This window comes from Cajanus cajan, chromosome 11 (genome assembly GCF_000230855.2).
Source record: "Cajanus cajan strain Asha chromosome 11, NIPB_CcT2T_4, whole genome shotgun sequence".
Lineage (NCBI taxonomy): Eukaryota > Viridiplantae > Streptophyta > Magnoliopsida > Fabales > Fabaceae > Cajanus > Cajanus cajan.
In genome coordinates, this window is record NC_138527.1 from 45,539,554 (window position 1) to 45,565,641 (window position 26,088).

General features: G+C 28.4%; 1 protein-coding gene and 1 long non-coding RNA gene across 2 annotated transcripts; both read right to left on the reverse strand.

Annotated features, from left to right (window-relative positions):
• Nucleotides 1-14,439: 14,439 nt before the first annotated feature.
• Nucleotides 14,440-21,166, reverse strand: LOC145952975 (uncharacterized). Its single transcript, XR_014430474.1, has 3 exons — nucleotides 20,642-21,166; nucleotides 15,785-19,618; nucleotides 14,440-14,761 (listed from the first exon to the last, which is right to left on the reverse strand). It is a non-coding gene; the product is annotated as an uncharacterized LOC145952975 (long non-coding RNA).
• A 3,215-nt stretch (nucleotides 21,167-24,381) lies between these two features.
• On the reverse strand, nucleotides 24,382-25,883 carry LOC109794857 (tryptophan synthase beta chain 2, chloroplastic). The gene is made up of 3 exons (XM_020354288.2): nucleotides 25,024-25,883; nucleotides 24,832-24,926; nucleotides 24,382-24,732 (listed from the first exon to the last, which is right to left on the reverse strand). Exons 1-3 carry the CDS (start codon nucleotides 25,728-25,730, stop codon nucleotides 24,566-24,568), a joined length of 969 nt encoding a protein of 322 aa, XP_020209877.2. The 5' UTR covers nucleotides 25,731-25,883; the 3' UTR covers nucleotides 24,382-24,565.
• Nucleotides 25,884-26,088: the final 205 nt, after the last annotated feature.

The following is a 26,088-nucleotide window of genomic DNA, read 5'->3' on the forward strand; positions in this document are numbered from 1 at the left end:
AGCAAAAAAAAAAAAACATAATTTTTTTTTCAAACGATATGTTTTTTCTATAAGTGAAAGATTGGTCTTTTAGGTATTATATATATCTTCCTCCAAATTTCTTCAAAATATTGAAGAATTTTGATCCTCTGTAACTCGAACTAGCCTATGTTGGTTTTTAAGTTATAACAATCTCTAATAATTTAAAGGATAATATTACGTATTAACACATGTCTTAAAGATATTGATTAAGAAATTAAAATAATTATATAATAAAATATAATATTCAATATTATTAATACACTTCATCATAAAATTTCAGTAAAAATATTTATGAAGGAAGTAATTGCTTAACTAGCTCCTGAAAATAATTATGAATAATGTTACATTCACTAAAAAATCTCTCTATTTTGTGAAGAACATATTGAATGAAAAGGTAAATACGCTGAATAATTCTACATCTTCTTACTTACTAGATAAATAAGATATTGAATGTTATCAAAGTTTCCCAGACATTAATTAATTAATGCTTTGAAAGTAAAAAAAATTTAATATTTTAATTATCTATTAAATAATAAAAATTAATTGAAAATTTTGTAAGGAGATTCAAAATTGTTCCACATTTATCAATAAGACATCAGTACATTAAAATAATCATTTAAGTTTATTTTGCATATACCAAAATTACCAATTCTTTCTGAATTTTGCAAAATAAATGAGTCAGATATATACTTTGAGTCACATGAGTTTTACTAGAGTGGACCCATTCTTATTTAAAAAGAATTATTCAGATGCAAAGTAACCGACTAACTGTTCATTTAGTTTTTTTTTTCAATGATGATCACAAAACTACCATCCAACGGGGATTCCGGGATTGTTTCGTGGAATATGAGAAGAGTATTGACTTTTCTATAAATTTTCTTACAAATATATTTATTTTATAAAAAATAATAAATAAAATATACATATATTTAATTTATATATTAAACAAAGTGTTTTTGAGAATTTTTGTATGAGAAAATTTATTTTTATATTTTTTTATTAATTCAGTTTTTATTTATCATAATTATTTATAAGTTTAATTTTAATATTTTTAAAATAAATTATCAATAAATAAAAAATTATATTATTTATAATATAAATTATTTATCTTAAACTTAAAATATAATTTATATATGTAAATATATATATATATATATATATATATAATTTATTATAAGTTTTAATTATATATAATAAGTATTTAGTGTATGCATTGAACATATCAAAATACTAATACCTTTCAAATATAAAAACAAATTTAATATTTAGCATATAAAGAAATTAAAAAATATAAAACATTAATTATATGTTAAATACTTTATACGTTAAATACTTTATACCAATAAGATAATAACTAATATATGATAAAAAAATCTACTTATTCTAAAAGTAAGTTTATTTAGACTTGTTCCACTCAATAACTTATATTCTACATCAAAATTTAACAATTCATTGAATTAATTAAAAATTCTTAATGTATAAATCAAATCTGAAGATTTTTAAAAAATTTGAAAGATATTTGATATTTTATTTCATTAATTAAAATTAATGGATAATCATAAAAATATTTTATACATTGATTTTAATTAATAAAATAGAGTATCAAGTAATTTTTAATTTTTAAAAAATTTGCATACTTAACTTATGTATTAAAAATTTTAATTTAACAGTTGAATTGTTAAAATTTAATATAAAATATAAGTTATTGAATAAAGTAAATCTAGTGTAAACTTCTTTTTAGAGAAAATGGACCCTTCTTATATATACATATAAATATATGTATACACATGAACACAAGTAATTTAGTTTGTACAATATACAAATTAATATATAACTAAAATTTAAAATAAATTATGTATATAAATAAATACTATGATTAAATATATAGATTATATTTAAATACAAATTTATAAATATATAAATCATATTTTATATTTATGATAAATAATTTATATTTTAACATGATATAAATGCTATTTATTAATAATTTATAGAAATAAACTACTATTAAAAAGTAAAACATTCAAATATTTTATCTATATAAAGGAATAAAGGTGATTATTTTTAAAATACAGACTATAATAAAAGAATTAAAATATTTATTTTAAAAAGAAAATTATCTTCACAATAAATATTATAAAAAGAGGATATATAAAATATTACATTAAAAATATTAAAGGGATAAAAAGATCAAATCCCACTATTTTGATAAGTAAATTCTTAAATGTAAATAATTGCTTTAATTGTTGTAAATTAAAAAATATATAATATATTTAAAAAATAAATAAAATTATAAAAATACATATCTACTCAATAAAATCTCTTGCAATTAAGGATGAAATATCTTTTGGTGAACTTCTTAGTTCTTAGTTCCATAAGTAAGATTTTTGGTTAAGTTGAATAATACTGAATTTAGACTAATCATTAAATAGATAATAGTGTTTGGTTTAAAGATTTTTAATATGTCATTAGTTATTTATCCGATAGTTACATGAGAGTTTGATTCCTTTATATTTTTATCCATTTTTATAGTTTTAAGTGTGTAAACAACATTAAATATCAATCATAAAAAATTAACTAAAATTTTTAAGTTTTCAAAAAAAGTAATTTTTTTTTAAAAAAAGAAGAAGATGAAACTCATAATTATGTGAAATCTCACACCCAATTGAAAAATGAAAAGCTTTCAGTTTTGTCAAAACCAAACAGACCCACTTCGATGAATTCAAGAAACCACAAATCTTTACCGAATACAGTTTGCAGTGGCTAAAATTAATTTTAACAGGCACTCAATGGGCCAACCCAATTCGGTAAAGAAAAAAACAATGATGAAGAAATAATGATTAGGATTACAAGTGGTTTTCAGAAACAATAAAGACTTAATCACTTATATACTACTAGTATAAAATTTTTTTACACTAATAACCAATTATATTTTTTAATTGTATCATGTCACTGTAAACACGTTTACTTTTAACAATGACATGACACAATTAAAATATATAATTGATTGTTAGTGTAAAAAAACTTTACACTAACAGTATATAAGTGATTAACTCAACAATAAAATGGGCATTAGGATAAGCAAAAAGAAAAAACTTTTCTTGGATACACTTTTTTTAAAATGATTTTATTTTTAAATAATAAAAAATAATATTGACAAATTTAAGATTTGAATTCAAGAATTTGAGATACAAAAAATAGATGCAACATTAATTAATTAAATAAATATTAATAATTTTTAAATACTTTTATTAAATAAGATATGAAAACATGGAGTGTCCTGATTTCAGTAATAACTTATTATGGTGCTAGCAAACTAGCACATCACATGGTCTATCAAAATTGATGAATCTCAAACTAAAATTAAAGCAAACCACAAAGAAAAAATCGGTATAGAAGAAACTCAATACTTAACTGCCAATATTATTTCTCTTAGTCTCTTCATGACCCATAATATTAGTAGAGATCGACAAGATAAAGTATCCAACCAATGTAATTTTGAGTAGGAAAGTCAAAACGAACTCAAATATGCAAGTTAGTATGTTAGCCTACTAAAAATTAGTAGGTTAAGTTGGACATTCTCGCTTGCTAGTCTATCAAGCCAAATGACATGTTGGAGCAGGTTAACCCACCAACATGCCTAATTTATTTTCATTATTATTATATTTTTAATGTTAAATTTAAATAAGTCACATGAGATTTATTATGAGTAATTTATAATTTATTGTATAACAAATATATTATACATGTATATGTTTGAGATTTTTTGTATAACAATTTTGTTGAAAGAGTTATCATTATTATTATAATTATATATCTATTTTATTATGTAACAAATTTGAGATTTATTGTGTAGTAAATCAAATCAAATTTATTATAATTTGATATTCATTTTATTCTTTAAATACACTAATTTATGTGAATCCTTTAGATATTATAAGAAAAATATGTTAAAAGAGGTGTTTAAAATAAATATATATATAAAAATAAAAAAATTATTTTTTCTCTTTTTTTGGACAGGCGACCCACCAATCCATTAACCCACCTTGAAGCAATTTTTACTTGGTAGCAAGTCAATGATAGAACAAGTCAAAATAAACGAATGGAAGATCAAAATTTAGAGGCAAACAAAGGAAACCAAATGCACTCAATAAAATAACAGATAGGATAGCAATTTCACATCCACACAATTAAATTGACCTAATTTTATTACATTCTAAGCATACCAAGTTTCGACCACAACATAATAATACTATAAGAATTCTATATATGCCCTTTAAATTACAAAAGAAATATTTTGATTTACTGACCTGGACACAACCATACTAACACAAAAAGGTCAGGATTCTTTAGATTAACGTACATTTTTGGGCACAAATCCGTTTAATTTGTGGTCTGCATAGGTACGGATTTATTTTTTTATTTTTTAAAATCCATATGATCATTTTATTACTTTCATAGTTGATTACGATTCCATATCAAAAGCATGTTGATTTTCTTTTTTCAATAACAGAATACTTTTGTCTATAAATATTAGATATTTTATTTCATTCATAAATATTTTTTTTACTTTACAAGTTATAGTATTAATTAAAATATTAAATTTTAGTATTCAATATGTTATAATTTGAATATTTCACTTCAATTCGTTATATATGGATGGTGAGATTCTATTGATACAAAATTACTTGTTCTTTTTTCTTTGACAAATGTATTTTGTTTTGGTCAGAAAAATTCCTGCAGTTTATAGGCTTAATTTGTAGAGCTAACAGGTTAGTCCATTTAATACTAAGACTTAACAATCATTTAAGACATTAAAATTTTAATATTTGACTAATATAATTTGACTTCTAGAATTTTAAAATTTTAAAATTTTAAGTTTTGATGTTTAGTTGGTATATTTGAATATTATTAAATTTTTAAGATATTAAAATTTTGATATTTTTATTAGAATGTGAAAAGATCGATATATGTTAACACTTAAAATTTTTTCAAATATATTTATATTCTTATTTTTTTAAAAAATATATTATTTTTATTTATCAAATTTTAATAGCTTAGGGGCTACAAGAAAAATTGAATTTAATGGGAGTTAGTTTAAGCCTTACCGGGAAACTACCATTCAATGGATAACATGCAGTTAGTATTTCTACAAGGAAAGTTACGTGGCTAAGGTGTTAGCGACGATTTCCATCAATCCCCGAAAGTGCAAAGATTATTGGCCGTTTTGAATCCTAAGTAATTATAGGGGTTTTAAAACACCAATAACTATCATGGTTTGAAAAGTTCCAATATTATTCATTATTATTATTTTTACTATCATTGGATATTAACAGAAGTGATGCTAATATTATTAATAATATTCTTTGTCAAATATTGTTGCATCCTTACCGATGGAATAACACTAAGGCCAAGAAGTTCAAGAAGTGATGTATTGAAGGAAGTAAAAGGAATGAGTTAGTGTTGAAAAATCATAGGAGGAGTAAGGCCACTTTTGGACCTTAGCTCCTAAGTTTTTATTAGCATAGCATTTATTTTTATTCTTATTTTGCCCTTGTCTTTGATTTCCTATTTTACCCTTGTATCTTGGGATATTTTAGTCTTAGAATTTATTTTACTTGTATTTCTTATTTTACCCTTGTATTTTGGGGTATCTTAGTCATAGGATTTATTTTCTTTTGTATTTTTCATTTTACCCTTGTATTATGGGGTATTTTAGATCATAGGTTTTTATTTTTGGGCTAAGGTATTTGATTAGGGTGGGATAAAAGCTAGAGGTATTTTTGTGGCTATTGGACCTATTTTTGGTGTTAGAAAGGCTTAGGTCCAAGTGGAGGGAAAAGGTTGAATGGTCTTATCATGCACCTAGATGTAGCCTAGTTAAATCCAAAGATTCCATCCTTGGCAACCAAGTTGCATCTAGGGTTAATTTGGATTTAATTTGGTGTGCATTTGACTTGTGAATTTCGGCCATGCACTCTCCAAATGCAACCCTAGATACCTCTCACTCCTATAAATATCCTAGGCTATGCATCATGTAAATACTTTGGAAATTGAATATAAAGAGAGCATTTTTGCCTTTATATCATCCTTAGTCACCCTTGGCTAAATCCGGCCACCACCCATCCTATCTCCACCTTGAGAGCAAAACCCTAGAAGTGGCCTTCATTTACCTTGAAGTGAACTAAACCCTAGAGTGCCCTCTCAAACCTTTCATCAAACACTTCACCCACACTCTCCATTTTCGTCCATCCCACCTTATTCCTTCTCTAAATCACATATCACCCTTGGAGGACTTGATCCTTGGAGTAGGCGTCCTCTCCCTTGCTCATCATCTCAAGTTAATGCAAGTTAGGATGTCATCAAGTGGTATCTAGAGCTTTGGTTCTTCAAGAGTAACAATCTCTTTATCTCTAAAAATATTCGGTCATGTCATGTCTTCCTTACATGTCTCCTAAGTGTGCCTAAATGAATCATCATCATTGCCATATTTTGATGCTCCATAAATTTCTTCTCATGTGTTAATTCATACCATATGTTCTTTGTGAATCATCTTGGCATTTTAGGCTTTCTTATTTAGGTTCTTGGCTTTTTCTTTAAATTGTTGAGTTGCTGGAAATTTTGGGCTGCATGTTAATGTTTTTATTTTTTTAATCCATCCAGTTTTGTCATGAGCTTGTCTCTTTGAACTACCTTAAAAAAAATTCCAAGTTTTTATGCTTAACCATTGAAATGAGAAAAATATGACATGCATGCCATATGTTTGATGAATTGGTCGTGACTTATATGTGCTTTAGAGAAGTCAATCATGCATGCTAATTAGTTCTAGCATGTTCTACATTCCTAAAATATCACGTGTGATTACATTCTTTGCACATCTTTGCCTTGAAATTTTTGGCAAAATTTGAAGTATCTCCTAGTGCACTTGTATGCCTATATATTGTTTGATGTTTTGAGCATGAGAGTGAATTTTATGTGCACATTTTACTGCTGGACATTTGCACACTAAAAGTTTTAAAATTCACTCAAGATGTTGTCTCATTAAGCCATCACAAAATATTATAAAGAATACTCCTAAAATTATTGCTAAAATATTTGTTGGACACAAGTGTAAAACCCAAGCAAAGGAAGGATTATAGTATATAAAAAAAAAAGAGAAAAGTGGTTGGACTTTGAACATCAAAACCGAGACTTGGACAAGCACAAAAAGAACAAAAGAAACAAAAATAAGAAAAAGGGAACCTTGCTAGACTTGTGGACTTTGGGACAAAAATTTTCCTACCTTAGCAATGGAGTTATTCTTGGACCTTTGAACAAACTAGTGTATGGCTGTATGAAACATTAAATCAAACATATTAAGTGCATCATTCCATTTTAAGCCTACTTGCTAAATTCTATTCTAGTGCCATTCTAGGAATTATTCTCTTGTGTGCCTACCTTTCTTTAATGTGCCTTAATTTTAGTTTTTGAGTCTTTCTTCTATTCTTAAGTTTGTCTCACCAATCTCCACTTGAGTTTAGCCTTTTTAATTGTGCCTTTTTAGTTTTTATTCCTTGGCCTCTTGTACTCTTGGTTTGGTTTATTCTTGGCTTAGGTGAGGAAAGATTCTAAACACCACATATTCTCTTGGTGGATTGAGTGGAGGGTCTGTCCGAATTGGTGTCCAAGGTGCTTTGGAGGATCAAAAACCACTTAGAGAGCAAACACCAAGGAGAGGACTAACTTGCATGTTCATTGTGAAGGGAATCAAGTTGGAGACTTGAAGACTTGATTTTCTTCTAAAAATTGTTTTTCTCTTGTGCAATTTTTGGCCACTTGTATTTTTTACCTTTGTTTTTATTGATTTTGGTTTGTAATTGGCCTCTTTAAACCAAGTAGTTTTTAGGGTAATTCGAGTAGTGCTTGTGGGAGTGGCTTGAATACCACCAAGGTCACTTCAAGCTCCCACCCTAGGGAATCCGACTAGCAAATGCTTTAGTTGCTTTCTTTGCATGCTTTAGTGCTTTGGTAGTATAATTGTTTAGGTCTTTTACTTTAATTGTTTTCGTTTTAGAAGGCTTCAATTTGCCTACTAGGGGGCCGTGCACACACACACCTAACTTTAGTACAAAAATTGTTTTGTAAGAAAAGTGTGAAAGGGCTTAGTGATTCCTACTTGATAAGGCTTGGTTTTTAAGTGATTCCTTGTAGTCCACCTCCCTTTGATAGTTCAATTTGTACACTTAGGCCTTTTTACACCAATCCTACACCTTTAAAAACTCTTTGTGAAAACCTTTTTCAAGCTTTTTTGAAAACAAATTTGTGAAAACCTTTTCTTGATCAAAGATGAGTGATCATTCTAGTGTACATGATTATAATTCTTGTAGTACTAGGTCTAGTGTTAGAGATGAGATTAGAGAGTTAAAAGAGTACATAAGAAAAAAAAGAAGAGGAACACATAAAAAGAGAGGAAGAAATTAGAAAAAGGGAAAAAGAAAATGCTAGGAATAAGGAGGAAATACAACAATTACTTGCAAAATTAGTTGAGGGGAGAGAAACTATTGGATCCAAACCTAGGAATGTTCCACCTAGATCTCAAATAGGAAAAGAAGTTAGAGTCCCTAGGAGTATACATGAGGAAGAAAATACAACAAGAGAGGTAGAACTTAGAAGAAAAGAAAATAGAAAAGAAAGAAAAAACAAAGAAAAGTATAGAAAAAGTTCAAGAGTGGTTAGAAAATGAAAAACAACAACCAACACTCTTAGAGAAGAGTAAGGAGGATCATGTCTCTTCCAAAGGGCTTATGCTTGAAGAGAGTCACTTTCCCATTGAAAATGATTTAAAAAAGACTTTCTTCATTCATCAAGACCTTAACTCTTTCTCCCACGTTGCCACTAGTCATGAAGGGGAGATTAAAAAACAAATCCTTTTTAAAGAAAAAGAATCTCAATTTCAAGATTTAGTGAAGAAGAAGTGGACTTCACTTAGTCTCACTTCTTGTGCTACTTCCTTGGTGGTGCCCAAGGAAGATAAGTCTTCTTTCTTTAAGACTCTTTCTACTTTAGTTGTCCTCATAAAGCACCCAACTTTTGATTTGTATGATTTGTTGGATACATCTCATGGTGTCCTATTTTCTATTTTTGATCTTGAGGGAATTTCAAACTTATTTCAACTTAAGTTGGCTACTTCCCTACAAGACAAACTTAGATTATATGAGTTTTCTAGACTTCTCTTCACACCTTTTTCTCATATGTATCTAACAAATAATGCAATACAAAGTTGTTTAGGTAATTGTTTAGTTAAGTTTTCTTTATTTTCTAGTACATACCTAGGTCACTACATTGGGTACCTCCAACAAGATATTTTAGTTTTTAGGACTAATGCATTAGTGTGCTATAGTTTTAGTCTTTTTACCTTTTTAGGTTTTGGTTATACATCTAGACTTCACCATAGGGAGGATCCTATCTTTCACATTAGAGAGTCTAGTCTTTTTAATTTAGACAATCTTTTTAGCATTTACAGTAGAAATCCTCTTAGAATACACTTTCCATTTCTATCATATATTATTCCCTCTAATGCTTATTTTTATGTTTTTGTTGGTCAAGATGCCCACCATGAGGAAACTCTTGATTTGAGGTCAAATCCTTTTCAAGAGGGAGGGAATGAATGAATAACACTAAGGTCAAGAAGTCCAAGAGGTGATGTATTGAAAGAAGTAAAAGGAATGTGTTAGTGTTGAAAAACCATAGGAGAAGTAAAGCCACTTTTGGACCTTAGCTCCTAAGTTTTTATTAGCATAGCATTTATTTTTATTCCTATTTTGCCCTTGTCTTTGATTTCCTATTTTACCCTTGTATCTTGGGGTATTTTAGTCTTAGAATTTATTTTACTTGCATTTCCCATTTTACCCTTGTATTTTGGGGTATCTTAATCATATGATTTTTTTTTTTGTATTTCCCATTTTACCCTTGTATTATGGGGTATTTTAGATCATAGGTTTTTATTTTTGGGCTAAGTTATTTGATTAGGGTGGGATAAAAGCTAGAGGTATTTTTGTGGCTATTGGACCTATTTTTGGTGTTAGAAAGACTTAGGCCCAAGTGGAGGGAAAAGGTTGCATGGTCTTATCATGCACCTAGATGTAGCCTAGCTAAACCCAAAGATTCCATCCTTGGCCACCAAGTTGCATCTAGGGTTAATTTGGTTTTAATTTGGTGTGCATTTGGCTTGTGAATTTCGGTCATGCACTCTCCAAATGCAACCCTAGATACCTCCCACTCCTATAAATACCCTAGGTTATGCATCATGTAAATACTTTGGAAATTGAATATAAAGAGAGCATTTTTGCCTTTATATCATCCTTAGTCACCCTTGGCTAAATCCGGCCACCACCCATCCTATCTCCACCTTGAGAGCAAAACCCTATAAGTGGCCTTCATTTACCTTGAAGTGAGCCAAACCCTAGAGTGCCCTCTCAAACCTTTCATCAAACACTTCACCCACACTCTCCATTTTCGTCCATCCCACCTTATTCCTTCTCTAAATCACGTATCACCCTTGGAGGACTTGATCCTTGGAGTAGGTGTTCTCTTCCTTGCTCATCATCTCAAGTTTATGCAAGTTAGGATGTCATCATTTACCTCCATGCCCACTGCAATTCACAACCATCTTACACCATCAGATAGAGGACGGGTCCTTTTGCAGGGAGAACGGCCTGTTCTGCAGGAAGAACGACCTGTTCTACAAGGAAAACGGCCCGTTCTACAAGGAGAATGACCCGTTTTGGATAGGTTTTCACTCATGACAAACTATGCTGGAACGGCCCGTTCCAGACGACAGTTTTAGGCCTTTTTAACAACCTGGAACAGCCCGTTCCAGTTTTGGAATGACCTGTTCCAGTTTTTTTTTTCCAGAGCCCAAAACTTTTCAGATCGGTTATAAAACAATCGATCTTAAAAGTGAACTTTTAAAATTGGATAAATAACTGATTTTAAAAGTTTAACTTTTAAAATCGACTCTTTTAAAATCGCTTAAAAGTTAAAAATGACCGATTTAAATTTTTTTTTTCCACTAGTGGTTCTGGTATTGTTGATATATGTTTTTGTTGATATATGTTTTTGTTGTCTTTGATGTCGTATTGTTATATTTGTTTCTTTCATAAGTTTATTCTTCACTTCCTTGTGGTTGAAATTATGATAATCATACTTAATATGCAAGTAGGATATAATTAAGTAGTTAACTGAAGTGATAATCATGTTTTGAAGTTCTCGACCACTCATCTAAAAGATATTTTTGTAATAGTTTAATCTATGATATATATAGTATATGTATTAAATTTTTATATATAGTGTATATTTCATACATTTTACCTACATGTATTATATTTTTTTTAGTACATCACGTTTTAGTGTATCCTAATAATTAATATTATAAAAAAATGATGTTTTATTATTGTGAACGTGATATTAATAATTTGATATATTATATTGATGTAATAATGAAAATATATCATCTTACATTAGTCTGTAATGAAGTGTGATGGAAACTAAAAATGAAAATATTGGAACTTGTTGATATGATTACAAATTTTTTCTACAATGATCAAAGCAATTAACATGAATAATTCTAACCTTTTATTAAGAAGTATCTTGATTTCAACTTTGAATAAAAGCGTTTTAATCGTCATTAAGTTACATAATTTTTTACATGCAGTCAAAGAATAACCAAAGATACAAATTTGAATTCTGACCTCTCATTTATAACTGTCTTGATTTCAACTTTGAATGAAGGACTATCATTAAGTTACATGATATTTTACAGCACACATTAACTAAAGATAGAATCCTGAATTCTAACCAGTAGCACTTCCTTTATTTTACATTAACTGCGCGTTGGGTCGTATTAAAAGGTTTTTAGTAAAGACAATAATAAATGTTATTATTATTACGAGAAAATTGTCATAATGACAGATACTTTACAATGATACAATAAATGTTATTAAAAATTATTTTTATTCACACAATATATATAATATTTTTTATTTTTATTAAAAAAATAAATTTTTTATTTTTTATATAATAATTTTAATATTTTCTATTATATATTATGCATATTAGTTGTCATATTAGGTAAGATGTAAGGGTATAATTAATAACATAGCAATTCATGTTGTCTTGAAATTTGAAAATAAAAAATAAATAAAAACAAATTTTACTAAAAAAATCAATAGATAAAAAGAAATGGAATGGGTACAAAATCAGGAAATATACTCATTAAATAGAGTGCAACACCCACTACATTTTGTATTTTCCAATAAAATTCAATCAATCAAAAAGTGCATATGAAATTATCTTGCTAACATTTATCTTTTTCAAATGTTAAAATTTTTGTCATTGTGAAATAGGAGTATCTTAATTTAAACTTTGAATCCAAACAATTTTAACTACAAGAAAAATGTAAATTTCCGACGGAAAATTTCCGACGGATATGGATCCGTCGGAAACTTCCGACGGAAATATAAATCCGTCGAAAATTTCCAATAGAAATTTTCCGACGGACAATTTCGTCGGAAATTTCCGACGGAAAAATAAATTCGTCGGAAATTTCTGCCGGAAAATTTCTGACGGAATTATTCCGTCAGAAATTTCCGACGAAATTTTCTGTCGGAAATTTCCGACGAAATTTTCCATCGGAAATCTTATTTTTAATTTATTTTTAATTTCTTATTTTTAATTTATTATTTTTAATTTCTTATATATATTTGTAGTATTAAAAATTTTATATATCTTTTAAAGGTATAAATATATATTATAATTATTTATTACAAGTTTTTTATATCTACGATTAGTATTAAAGATGAAAATAAATTAGGTTATACTATATTTTATTATAATTTACTTGGTTTGAACCTAACTTTCTTTAAAAATATATATTTTAAGTGTGACTTATTTATCTATCATAGATAATTTTTAAATATTTGGGTAGAACTACAATTATATAGACTTTTATTTTATAATAATTTAACACTATTAAAAATATAAAAATCTATATGTTAAATTTATAAAAATAAAGTTTAATTTATTTATGATATAAATCTGTTTTTAATATCTAATATATATTTTTAGATGATAATTTATTTTAAAATATATCTTATAATAACAATTCTAAATAGAATATAAATCTTATGATTTTTCTTATTTTGATTTTTTTAATCAATGTATACAATTTTACAATTTTGATTTTTTCAATCAACGTATACAATAAATAAAAAACACAAAAGAAAAACATGCATGCTACAAATTTTATTTTATCAAAAAATTATTTGTTTTAATATATTACATTATATATGTGAATATTAAGACATATATATATATATATATATACATATATATATATTATAATTAAACTTTTTTTAAAAATTAATTCATTATTAAGAAATTTTTTTTATCACATGAGAATTAATTTCCTTCAAAAATTTGACAGATATCAAATAAATAAACATTTTTTCTGAATCTATATATTTATTTTATTAGAATATAATTTTTATTTTTTAAAATATATTATTTTTTTAGATAAAAAATTATGTATATGTCAAATAGTAGTGAGGGCAAGTGCCTCACTATTCCAAATGTGCAGCTGTCGCTGTATATATATGTATGTGTATATATATATATATATATATATATATATATATATATATATAATATAAGGGGTTATAATTATATCGGTGTAAATTTTACTAAGTATTATGCCGCTCTATAACTTTATATTAAATGTGAATTTTGTAAATCCAACCGTTAAATTGAAAGTTCATATCACTTTATACGTGTATATCAAGTTTTGTTAAAATTGAACAACAACTGGAAGATAATCCAAGTGTTCATATTTTAGTGTATTTTGAAATGAATATATTACATCAATTTTGTTTTATAAAAATGAAGTATCAAATCATCTTGGATTAATATAAAGTTTTGTATATATAATCTATAAGAGATATGAACTTTCAATCTAACAGTTGGATTTACCAAATTCACATTTAATATAAAGTTATTGAGCGGTGTAATACATTGTAAAAGTCGCATTTAATATATATATATATATATATATATATATATATATATATATATATATATGAGGGGGGTTATAATTACAATGATATAAATTTTACTAAGTGTTACACCGCTCAATAACTTTATATTAAATGTGAATTTTGTAAATTCAACCGTTAAATTGAAAATATTTTACTCTTAAATCATATATATATATAGACACACACACACACACACACACACACACACACATATATATATATATATATATATATATATATATATATATATATATACATGAGGGGAGCTATAATTACAATGGTATTAATTTTACTAAGTGTTACACTGTGACACCCTCTACCCCAACATCATTAATAAACATAAACTATATTTATAAAAGATTTTCATAGATTGATATAAAACAATAAGTATCATAAGGTAGAAGATGCACATTCATAAATTCATTAACATATATATATAACTTAAGAAGTCATAATAAAACAAAGATTATAAATCAATCCCAGTAAAGGTGGCAGTGCCTCCTAGTTAGGAATCAACTTATAATTTATTTAAATTACACAAGAAAAGAAAATATTTTTAGAATAAGAAAAACATGAGATAAATCCTAGCTAAACCCGATGTCACATCCTATCAGAGCATGCCCCAAGAAACCTTTAGGCCTCATCACCAACATCCTCATGATGATGAACACCTGCAACATAAATTTAAACATATACAGAAAAAAAAACAACAAGGGAGTGAGAAACATCTCACTCAGTTGTAGATGAAGAAATAAAAGTTAAATAGCACACACACACGCAATATAATTCACATATATAATCAATCTCACATATATGCTTATGTATAATGATTTTCTTGACTTGACTCACTAATGTATGCATGTGGCGCCATACGGAAGTTTCAGAATTTATCACTGGTGACCCAAAGGTACACCTATCACTGGTGTTCATACACCTCGTTAGCATGTTACATCACTGGTGTCCCGAAGGCACACCTATCACTGGTGATCATACACCTTGTTAGCATCACTGGTATGCGGCCTCAGCGGCACACCTGGAATAATATATGCATATGATGCATGTCATACATTCATAGACTCAACATTTAGCATATTACACATATAAGATTCATATTTCATAATTATGATTTATTTTATTAATCCAACTTTAATAGTCCAATAGTCTAACAGTCCAATAGTCCAACGGTCCAATAGTCCAACGGTTCAACGGTCCATTCATGGATCGTAGGTCACAAGTCATGAGTACATATTTCATACAGTCATATCCTCATAGGTCCGCATAGGTCTCATATATACTTCATATACTCAAGTCATAATAAGATCTTCATAAGTTCGCATAGGTATTTTTATTCTAAAACTTATTCTTTTTTAACATCAATTACATATTTATTAATAATAATATATTAAGATCTTTTAAGTAAAGTAGGAAGCTTAAAAGGTAATATAAGATAATAAGGAGGCTCAGCCTTCCATTTAAATAACAGATTACAAATTTATAAATACTTAGGAGGCTTAGCCTTCCATTCAAATAATAGATTCTAATATGTAAATAAATAGGATATAAAACAAATCACATCAATAATACATATTCAAAGAAATAAATAGCAAGCAAGAGATCGGGAGCCAATCCAACAAACAAACTATTTAACAATTATTCCCACACCCCCAAGCAAGGTTTCCCACTCCCTCCCTTACCTGGATAAGTAGGAGTTGGAACTAGCGCAATAACTCTCTAAAAACTTGGGCAGAATCTTCTCTTCTCTTTCCTTAAAAAGGAATCGGAATTAGGGCAGAATCTCTTCCTCTTTCTCCTTAAACACGGCACTGGAGCAGAACCTCCTTTTCTTTCTCCTTCTCTCTCTTACTTTCTCTCTCTATTTCTCCAGAATTTCCTTCTCTCTAGAATTCTAAATTTTCAAAACCTTAGGCCCCTATTTATAGAAATTTTGAAGTTACTATGCACTATGCACTATTCATTAAAATAATATTATAAGTTACTATGCACTATTCATTAAAATATTAAAATTAATTAAAAAATTGAAACTTGCTTCCCTCGTGGTTTCCTTAGCAGCCATTTACTATTCACATATACGTATACGTGAATAGTAAAATACGTATATGTAAATAGTAAAAATACGTATACATAAATAGTAAAATACGTATACGTAAATAGTAAAATACATATAAAAATATGATAATCCTTCTAATAATCCCAATACATAAGAATAAAATTTTTGGGATGTTACATTACTCCCCTCCTTTTAGAAATTTCGTCCTCGAAATTTTTGCAATGATAAACTCTTCGCTTCTTACTTCTAATTCTTATGCAACCTCACTACCTTACTTATACAACTCTATCAATTTCATCAAATGATTTCTAAGGGTAAGACAAATAACCTTGACAAGCCTATCCATATAAACAAAATCAATCTCTTAAGTGTCTCAGACAAATCTATCACTAAAGTCTTATCCATTCACCATTTTACTTCCAACATGGAGCGTCCAAGTGCTACAAAATTCTTAAAGACTTATAGTATGCTAATCACAAGTATACAATTGCTTCACTCCTCTCTTCATCATAGGTCACAATACTTCCGCTGCGCTACTCTGATACATCGTAGTAGTTCTTAAATAAAAGAGTACTCTTATATTCTTCCTCTAAAATCATTTTTCTTAATTCAAAATTACTAAGCGCCCAAATTTATTCTTGCATCTCAAAACAACATCAATTTCTATTTAGAAAATGTTAATCATATTCCTACTAATATTTTCCACTTGGTTCACTAGGAAAGGCTCTAACCCCTGAGCTTCTATAATCTTATTCACTAATTCACTAGTTATTTTCAATCATACTCAATTCAATATTCCTAGAGGTAATCTCACACATCAATCATAAGTCTCTAAATTCTTCAATCAAATCCAATTCTTAAATAATCAAAAATAATATATTAGTGATCATCGTAATCAAGGGATCTATCACAATATTGATATTACTTCTATAATCATCTATAAAGATCAAACACCTAAGCATGTTAACTAGATACACATATCAAATCACTAATTTTACTATTCCATCTACAACCAAGTCAAACCTCTATCCATCACCTTATTCTATATCCTCATATCTTGTTACCAATATGAATCAACTAATTGTATTTCTCCAATTTCTCTCAATGATCCACTTGTTATTCGAATCATACCTAATTTTTCACCACTAGGAGTAATCTCACAAGTCAGACTTAAATTCTTAAAAAGATCCATCTTTCTAATCATAAGGAAAATATAAAGGTTTTCTAATCAAAACATTAATTACCACAATGGCTTTGGCCAAATAACTAATAAGATCAAAATCTTATTTCTTAAGAAGTTTCTAACTATCTCTTTTGGTCAATAGATATTTAAAACTGAATACCTCAAGCTTAGAATCATATAGGTAATGTCTCCAATTCAAGGTCATGGGTAAGGTAATTCCTCTCATGAATTCTCAATTTTCTAGAAGTATAAGCTATTATTTGATCCATTTTGCATTCACATTCTATCCAAACCTACCTTAGGAACATAAATATATACCACAAAAGACTTACTAAAATCTAGTAGTATTAACATTAGTCAATCTTGCCTTAAGAGTTGGAACTACTCTCATACCTACTATCCCACATAAAGACAATACCCCTCTTAGTGAATATAGTTAAGGGCAATGCTATCTTAAAAATTCCTTTAATAAATCTCCAATAATAATAAACTAATATCATAAAACTCTTATCTTCACTAACTGGATTAGATATCTCCCCACTTAAACACAACTTCTATATGAGTCATATCCATGTTTACCTCAACTGGAATTTATAGGGACAAGAAAACTTATCTCATACAATAAAAATAAATTAATCAATTAAACAAGCAATCACTCAATCAATAAAAATAAGATAAAATAAAATAATAATACTTTGATAACTCAACATACATCCGTCTTGAATATATCTCCACCCTTAACTGCAATATGATCATATCATACCCTAAGATCACTTTTACTAACCACACTACATTCACCAATTGATCCCTAAGGTCATCTATCCACATATCAACCTACCTGCATATTAAATCATATTCGAATACCTACTTTAAACCTTCATATATACCATCCATATGAACAACCTTTACCACATAGCATCATACAACCTTAAACAACCTCTTAATCCATATGATAACGCACCGAAATATTTTAACAAAGTCAATTCTTATCCTTGCATTGCCTACTAACCCAAAAACATTATTATACAGCCTAACTTCTCTTTTAAACAACTACCAAAGAAAACAACACATCCCACGTGATCTCAACCTATCACCAAAGAAAGCTAAGTGATTAAACTACAACTCTTATGAAGACATCAGAATTTAAAAGGATCATCTTCTTAGCTAAAAATTCAAAAATCACCACAGATATATTCAATGCTTACAACTAGACCTTTGCTCATCAAAGTAACTATAACGGGAGTGCAAACATCCCCTACACACTAATGCATCAACATCTAAGCCACAAAATACCTCAATCCTTCCAAACTTACTTCTTACCACCTCAAATTTAAATCAAATTTTCTCACCACAAATTTAAACCAAACGATTCACATATTCGTATAAAAAAGACTTAGAAAATATGCGGCTATCAAATTCTAGAAATCATCAATTCTTCAATTTCTCCTTAAAAAAAAATACCAAAACCCCATTTCTCGACATATGTCATCCTTGAATTCAATCGCTACAACTATAGCTTCCAAAAATTTCACTAATCGTAAACTCTTAGTACACTTAAAATAAATCCATGTCTTATTCAAATCTAAGGCCTCAATAATTCCTATAATATTAGCACAGTATCTCGTCTATTATTCACACATATGCTTTCAACACAAGCGATATCACTAAACCACTACCTCTTACGTAAGCAAGAAATATCAAACAAATAAGCGATTATCAAAGAAGCAATCAAAAATAGCATTCATCAAAATCTATCATACAAATCCTGAGAACACATTGCACACAAATAACAACATAATCAATCATCACATTAGCACATCAATCAACTCATCACATTATTAATCTACCAAACAAGCATAGTAGACTCATAACTCACGGCCGATTGGATCGGCCTGCTCTGATACCACTAAATGTGACACCCTCTACCCCAACATCATTAATAAACATAAACTATATTTATAAAAGATTTTCATAGATTGATATAAAACAATAAGTATCATAAGGTAGAAGATGCACATTCATAAATTCATTAACATATATATATAACTTAAGAAGTCATAATAAAACAAAGATTATAAATCAATCCCAGTAAAGGTGGCAGTGCCTCCTAGTTAGGAATCAACTTATAATTTATTTAAATTACACAAGAAAAGAAAATATTTTTAGAATAAGAAAAACATGAGATAAATCCTAGCTAAACCCGATGTCACATCCTATCAGAGCATGCCCCAAGAAACCTTTAGGCCTCATCACCAACATCCTCATGATGATGAACACCTGCAACATAAATTTAAACATATACAGAAAAAAAAACAACAAGGGAGTGAGAAACATCTCACTCAGTTGTAGATGAAGAAATAAAAGTTAAATAGCACACACACACGCAATATAATTCACATATATAATCAATCTCACATATATGCTTATGTATAATGATTTTCTTGACTTGACTCACTAATGTATGCATGTGGCGCCATACGGAAGTTTCAGAATTTATCACTGGTGACCCAAAGGTACACCTATCACTGGTGTTCATACACCTCGTTAGCATGTTACATCACTGGTGTCCCGAAGGCACACCTATCACTGGTGATCATACACCTTGTTAGCATCACTGGTATGCGGCCTCAGCGGCACACCTGGAATAATATATGCATATGATGCATGTCATACATTCATAGACTCAACATTTAGCATATTACACATATAAGATTCATATTTCATAATTATGATTTATTTTATTAATCCAACTTTAATAGTCCAATAGTCTAACAGTCCAATAGTCCAACGGTCCAATAGTCCAACGGTTCAACGGTCCATTCATGGATCGTAGGTCACAAGTCATGAGTACATATTTCATACAGTCATATCCTCATAGGTCCGCATAGGTCTCATATATACTTCATATACTCAAGTCATAATAAGATCTTCATAAGTTCGCATAGGTATTTTTATTCTAAAACTTATTCTTTTTTAACATCAATTACATATTTATTAATAATAATATATTAAGATCTTTTAAGTAAAGTAGGAAGCTTAAAAGGTAATATAAGATAATAAGGAGGCTCAGCCTTCCATTTAAATAACAGATTACAAATTTATAAATACTTAGGAGGCTTAGCCTTCCATTCAAATAATAGATTCTAATATGTAAATAAATAGGATATAAAACAAATCACATCAATAATACATATTCAAAGAAATAAATAGCAAGCAAGAGATCGGGAGCCAATCCAACAAACAAACTATTTAACAATTATTCCCACACCCCCAAGCAAGGTTTCCCACTCCCTCCCTTACCTGGATAAGTAGGAGTTGGAACTAGCGCAATAACTCTCTAAAAACTTGGGCAGAATCTCCTCTTCTCTTTCCTTAAAAAGGAATCGGAATTAGGGCAGAATCTCTTCCTCTTTCTCCTTAAACACGGCACTGGAGCAGAACCTCCTTTTCTTTCTCCTTCTCTCTCTTACTTTCTCTCTCTATTTCTCCAGAATTTCCTTCTCTCTAGAATTCTAAATTTTCAAAACCTTAGGCCCCTATTTATAGAAATTTTGAAGTTACTATGCACTATGCACTATTCATTAAAATAATATTATAAGTTACTATGCACTATTCATTAAAATATTAAAATTAATTAAAAAATTGAAACTTGCTTCCCTCGTGGTTTCCTTAGCAGCCATTTACTATTCACATATACGTATACGTGAATAGTAAAATACGTATATGTAAATAGTAAAAATACGTATACATAAATAGTAAAATACGTATACGTAAATAGTAAAATACATATAAAAATATGATAATCCTTCTAATAATCCCAATACATAAGAATAAAATTTTTGGGATGTTACATACACCGCTCAATAACTTTATATTAAATGTGAATTTTGTAAATTTAACCGTTCAATTGAAAATCTTTTACTCTTAAATCATATATACAAAATGTTATATTAATCGAAGATGATTTTTTATAAAATAAAATTAAATCTGTCGAAAAATTTATATTTTTGATTAGAAAATTTTTGTAAGAAAAGTTATATTATTGATAGAATATTTCAGACAAATTTATATTTGTCGAAAATGTAAGAACTGGTTTTAAATTTGATATGAAAATATTATGATATAATTAGATAAGATTTTAAGTTAGTATTTTATTAATGGTTGATAATTAAAAAATAAAACATGGATAAATACATTATTTGAATTTTATATGTTTGATTTAAGATAACTTACAAAATAACTCTTGGTAAAGTTATTCCGCTTAATAACTCATGGTGTGTTGAATTTCATCGATCCAATTAATTGTTAAATTAAAAGTTATTAAATTTTACTAATAATTAATATAAAAAATTAATTAGTTTTGGAATAAATTATTTGCTAATTAACAATATAATTGAAATATTAATTATTTTAAATTATTTAACTAAAATCTTATTGACAATTTACTATATGATCTTAATATTTTTGTATAACTAATATCTGGTTTTAAATTTGATATGAAAATATTATATATAATTAGATAAGATTTTAAGTTAGTAATTTATTAATAGTTGATAATTAGAAAAAAAAAAAGGATAAATACATTTTTTAAATTTTATATGTTTGATTTAAGGTAAATAAATATATTAAATTAATTAATAATTTATTTAAAATATTAAAATTTAATTTATAAGTATGTAATAAATAAATATTTATAATTTTATAAATTATATTATCATTATAAATTATAAAATTAAATAATTTAAATTATAATTTTAAATAAAAGTAAGTAGATGTTAATTATAAAAGTAAGTACATATAAATAAAGAATAATTAAATATATTATTATTATTATTATTATTATTATTATTATTATTATTATTCGTAATATAAATTATTATATATTATTATTATAGTACAAATATGAGATTGTATATTTGAGGATGACTTAAATGAATTAATTTGTACAAGTTATACTGACAACATACATAGACATTTCGGTAGCTTACTCATCAGAACTTCACAGTTAAGCGTGCTTGACCTGGAGTAGTACTGGGATGGGTGACCTTCTGGGAAGTCTCCCAGAAATTGCACAAGTAAGAATAAAACACGCTAAACAGTGAAATATTGTGAACCCTTGAGAAGCTAAATATGAGAGTTGTTACATTAATAAATTTATTAAAATTAAAAAAAAAATTATAATTTCTGACGGATTTTTCCGTCGGAAATTTTGACAGCAATTTCCGACGGATTTTTCCGTCAGAAATTTCCGACGAAATTTTCCGACGAAATTTTCTGTCGGAAAATTCCGTTGGAAAAATTATTTCCGACGGATTTTTTTTCCGACGCCATTTTTTCCGACGGATTTAAGCAAAATCCTCGGAAATTTACCTATTTCCGTCGGAAATCAGCATTTTTCTTGTAGTTATTAAGTTATATGTTTTTTTTCTAGAAAAAACTTAACTCACCATATTTAATGAGGTCTTTTCTTTTAATTATATCTTTGTTATTCACATGACTTAAATTCAAAAAATTATTTAAATAAATCAAGTTCAGTTCTACTTATACCAATAATTTGTTGATTAAATTACATGTTTTTGCAATAATCCTATTTACATGAAGCATTAAACTTAAATTTTAATTTATTTTTTTAATTTATGTTTCATAATTTTAATCTTAAATTAAATTTGAAAGAAATCTTAATATATAATAAGAATAACAAAATGGATCAATTCAATTCGTTTAGGCCCAACCAATCATAGGTCCGTCAAAATGAGTCAGGTCGAGTTGACCCACCAGAAAAAAATTGGTTGCAAATCCTAACCCATCCCACCTGACTTGCTAGCCTGCCAAAAAAAAAAGGAAAAAAATTCTATATTTGCTTTGAGTTACCCTTCCAACACACATTTTTTTCTCAATATCTAAAGAACCAATATAAATTAGTGCACCTAAATGATAAAAAAAAAAATTAAATTACATATAATAAAATAAATCAAATGCATAATAGATTTGTTGCACGATAAATCTCAAATTATATACAAAATAAATCTAAAGTGACTTAATTAAATTTAAATTAAAAAAGTAAGTAAAAAATATATTAAAAATATATATATATATCGTGTTGTTTGAGTAGCATTGGGCGCAACATACCTATTTTATGATGATCTATTGATGGATATTGATGACCATGACGTATGTATGATAACATATAAGAATGAATACTTAGTTGTAAGTTGATAGATAAATTGATGATGTTAAGATGTAAGTTGTATGTTGTATAGCTGTAAAGTTGTGAAGTTGTGGATATATGACTGAGATACATGTCTTAGTTAAGATACATATATGCTAGAGGAGACTTATGTTTACTAGTGCAAAAAAAGTATTTTATGTCGGTTATTTTGGGATTTTTTGTTTTAAAGTTGGATTTTCCTCTTGGGTTTATGTGAATTGATATGGAGGTGAACTAATATACCTAACTTAATTGAGATATGTTTAACGTTCTAGTTCGATAGAGTCAAGTCAATTAAGTTGTAAAAGATCTCCTCAATTAACATGTTTAATGATACATTAATTATTAATATATGTATGCTGAAATGTTGAGTATATTAAAGTTGATAAATGTCGAGCACATGATTGTTAAGTTATGAGTTATGGTATTGTTGATATATGCTTTTGTTGTCTTTGGTGTCGTATTGTTATATTTGTTTCTTTCATAAGTTTATTCTCCTTTTCCTTGTGGTTGAGATTATGATAATCATACTTAATATGCAAGTAGGATAGAATTAAGTGGTTAACTGAAGTGATAATAATGTTTTGAAATTCTCGACCACTCATCTAAAAGATAATTTTGTAATAATTTAATCTATGATGTATATAGTATATGTACTAAATTTTTATATATTGTGTATATTTCAAACATTTTACCTACATGAATAGTCAGTTATCTTTGCACGTTGATCTATCTAAATGATTTATCTATATTTTCTTTTAACTTTTGCTTTATTGTCAATTTTTATAGTAAATACGATGACTTATTTGGATCGTTACACAATCTCCTCCTATGAAACAATAACTCAAGATTTTTATTGTCATTTCTTTCTTTTTTACAACAGATACCTGATGATTGTTAAATATTTATATTTCCGGCCACTTGCTAGCTAGCCAATACAATTTTAAGCATGTATTGTTCGTTTAATCGTTTATAGAAATATAGCGTTTAATTTATATAGTATTCAGCTCCATCTGTCATTCATTGTCAAATATTGCTGCATCCTTATCTCCACGCCCACTGCAATTCACAACTACCTTACTCCCATCGCATAGAGTAGGAGCCAACTTATCTAACAAAGCCAATGCGTGTGCAGCCTCCAGAGATGCAAATATGCCCTCTAATTTGCATAATCTTCCGTATGCTGCAAATTATATATATGTGATCACTACATTAATGGTTATATATATAGTTGCAACATTAATTTAAAATACATATGCATGCTTATGTTTATTGCATGTACCATCCAGAGCTTCTTGATCATTTGCGACGCAGAATTCGGCACGGCCAGTCTCTTTAAGGAAGCTTAGCTCAGGAGCAACTCCTGGATACTCCATCCTGAGTTAAAAGATGGATAATGAAGGTGAATGGTGAAAAGTGAAAAGATATATAATATTTGAATATATATAAATGAAAAATGAATATGAGTAGTGACCCTGGTGCGATGGAATGAGGTTGAATAACTTGACCATCGTGATCCTGCAGTAAATAAGTGAGGGCTCCGTGGTAAACACCGACTTCTCCAGCGGTCAAAGATGAAGAATGTGTTCCAGTCTCCAATCCCAAACCACCTGCCTCAACTCCAATAAGCCTCACATCTCTATCATTTATAAACTCATGGAACAAACCCAAAGCGTTGGACCCAGTCCCCACGCAAGCCACAACAACATCTGGTTTCCCTCCCCATTTTTCCAACGCTTGAATCCTCGTTTCTTTCCCTATCACTGACTGAAACTCACGAACCATTGTCGGACACGGGTGTGGTCCCACCGCTGAACCCGTCAAGTGGTAATTCTTCTCCAAATCCCCCACCCAATATCGAAATGCCTCTGATGCTGCATCTTTGAACCCTCCATCAACTCCTTCAACCTCAGCTCCTAACAACTTTATCAACCTCACGTTCGAACATTGTCTCTGCATGTCTTTAGTGCCCATCAACACCATGCACTCCAAACCAAGTTTTGCGCATGCTGCGGCCGTTGCAAGGCCATGCTGTCCAGAACCAGTGGCGGTCACGATGGTTTTCGAACCCATGCGCTTAGCAATCATGGCTTGCGCAAGAGCGTTGTTGATCTTGTGAGACCCAGTGTGGTTCAGATCCTCTCTCTTTAAGTATATGTCGGGTCCTTTCCCATTATTCATGCTCTTGTAGTACTCCGATAAACGCTCAGCATGATACAGAGGTGTCCCCCTCCCAACATAATCTCTTAATGCTATCCCTAGCTCTCTCTGCAAGTACAATCATTCAAATAAACATTTCTTCCAATTAATTAGTATATTCAATGTTTTTTAAAGATTACCCGCTGTTCAATTTTTTTAATATATTATATATCTACTACTCCCTCCATTTTTTATTCATAGTCATTTTGTCAGAATTTGTCATTTTTTTTTCATTGTTATTTTACTAAAATTAATGACTTATTATTTTTTTTCTATTTTTTACCCTTGATAATTAATGTATGTTTACTGAATAATGTGTCTATTTATTTCTAATGTTTAC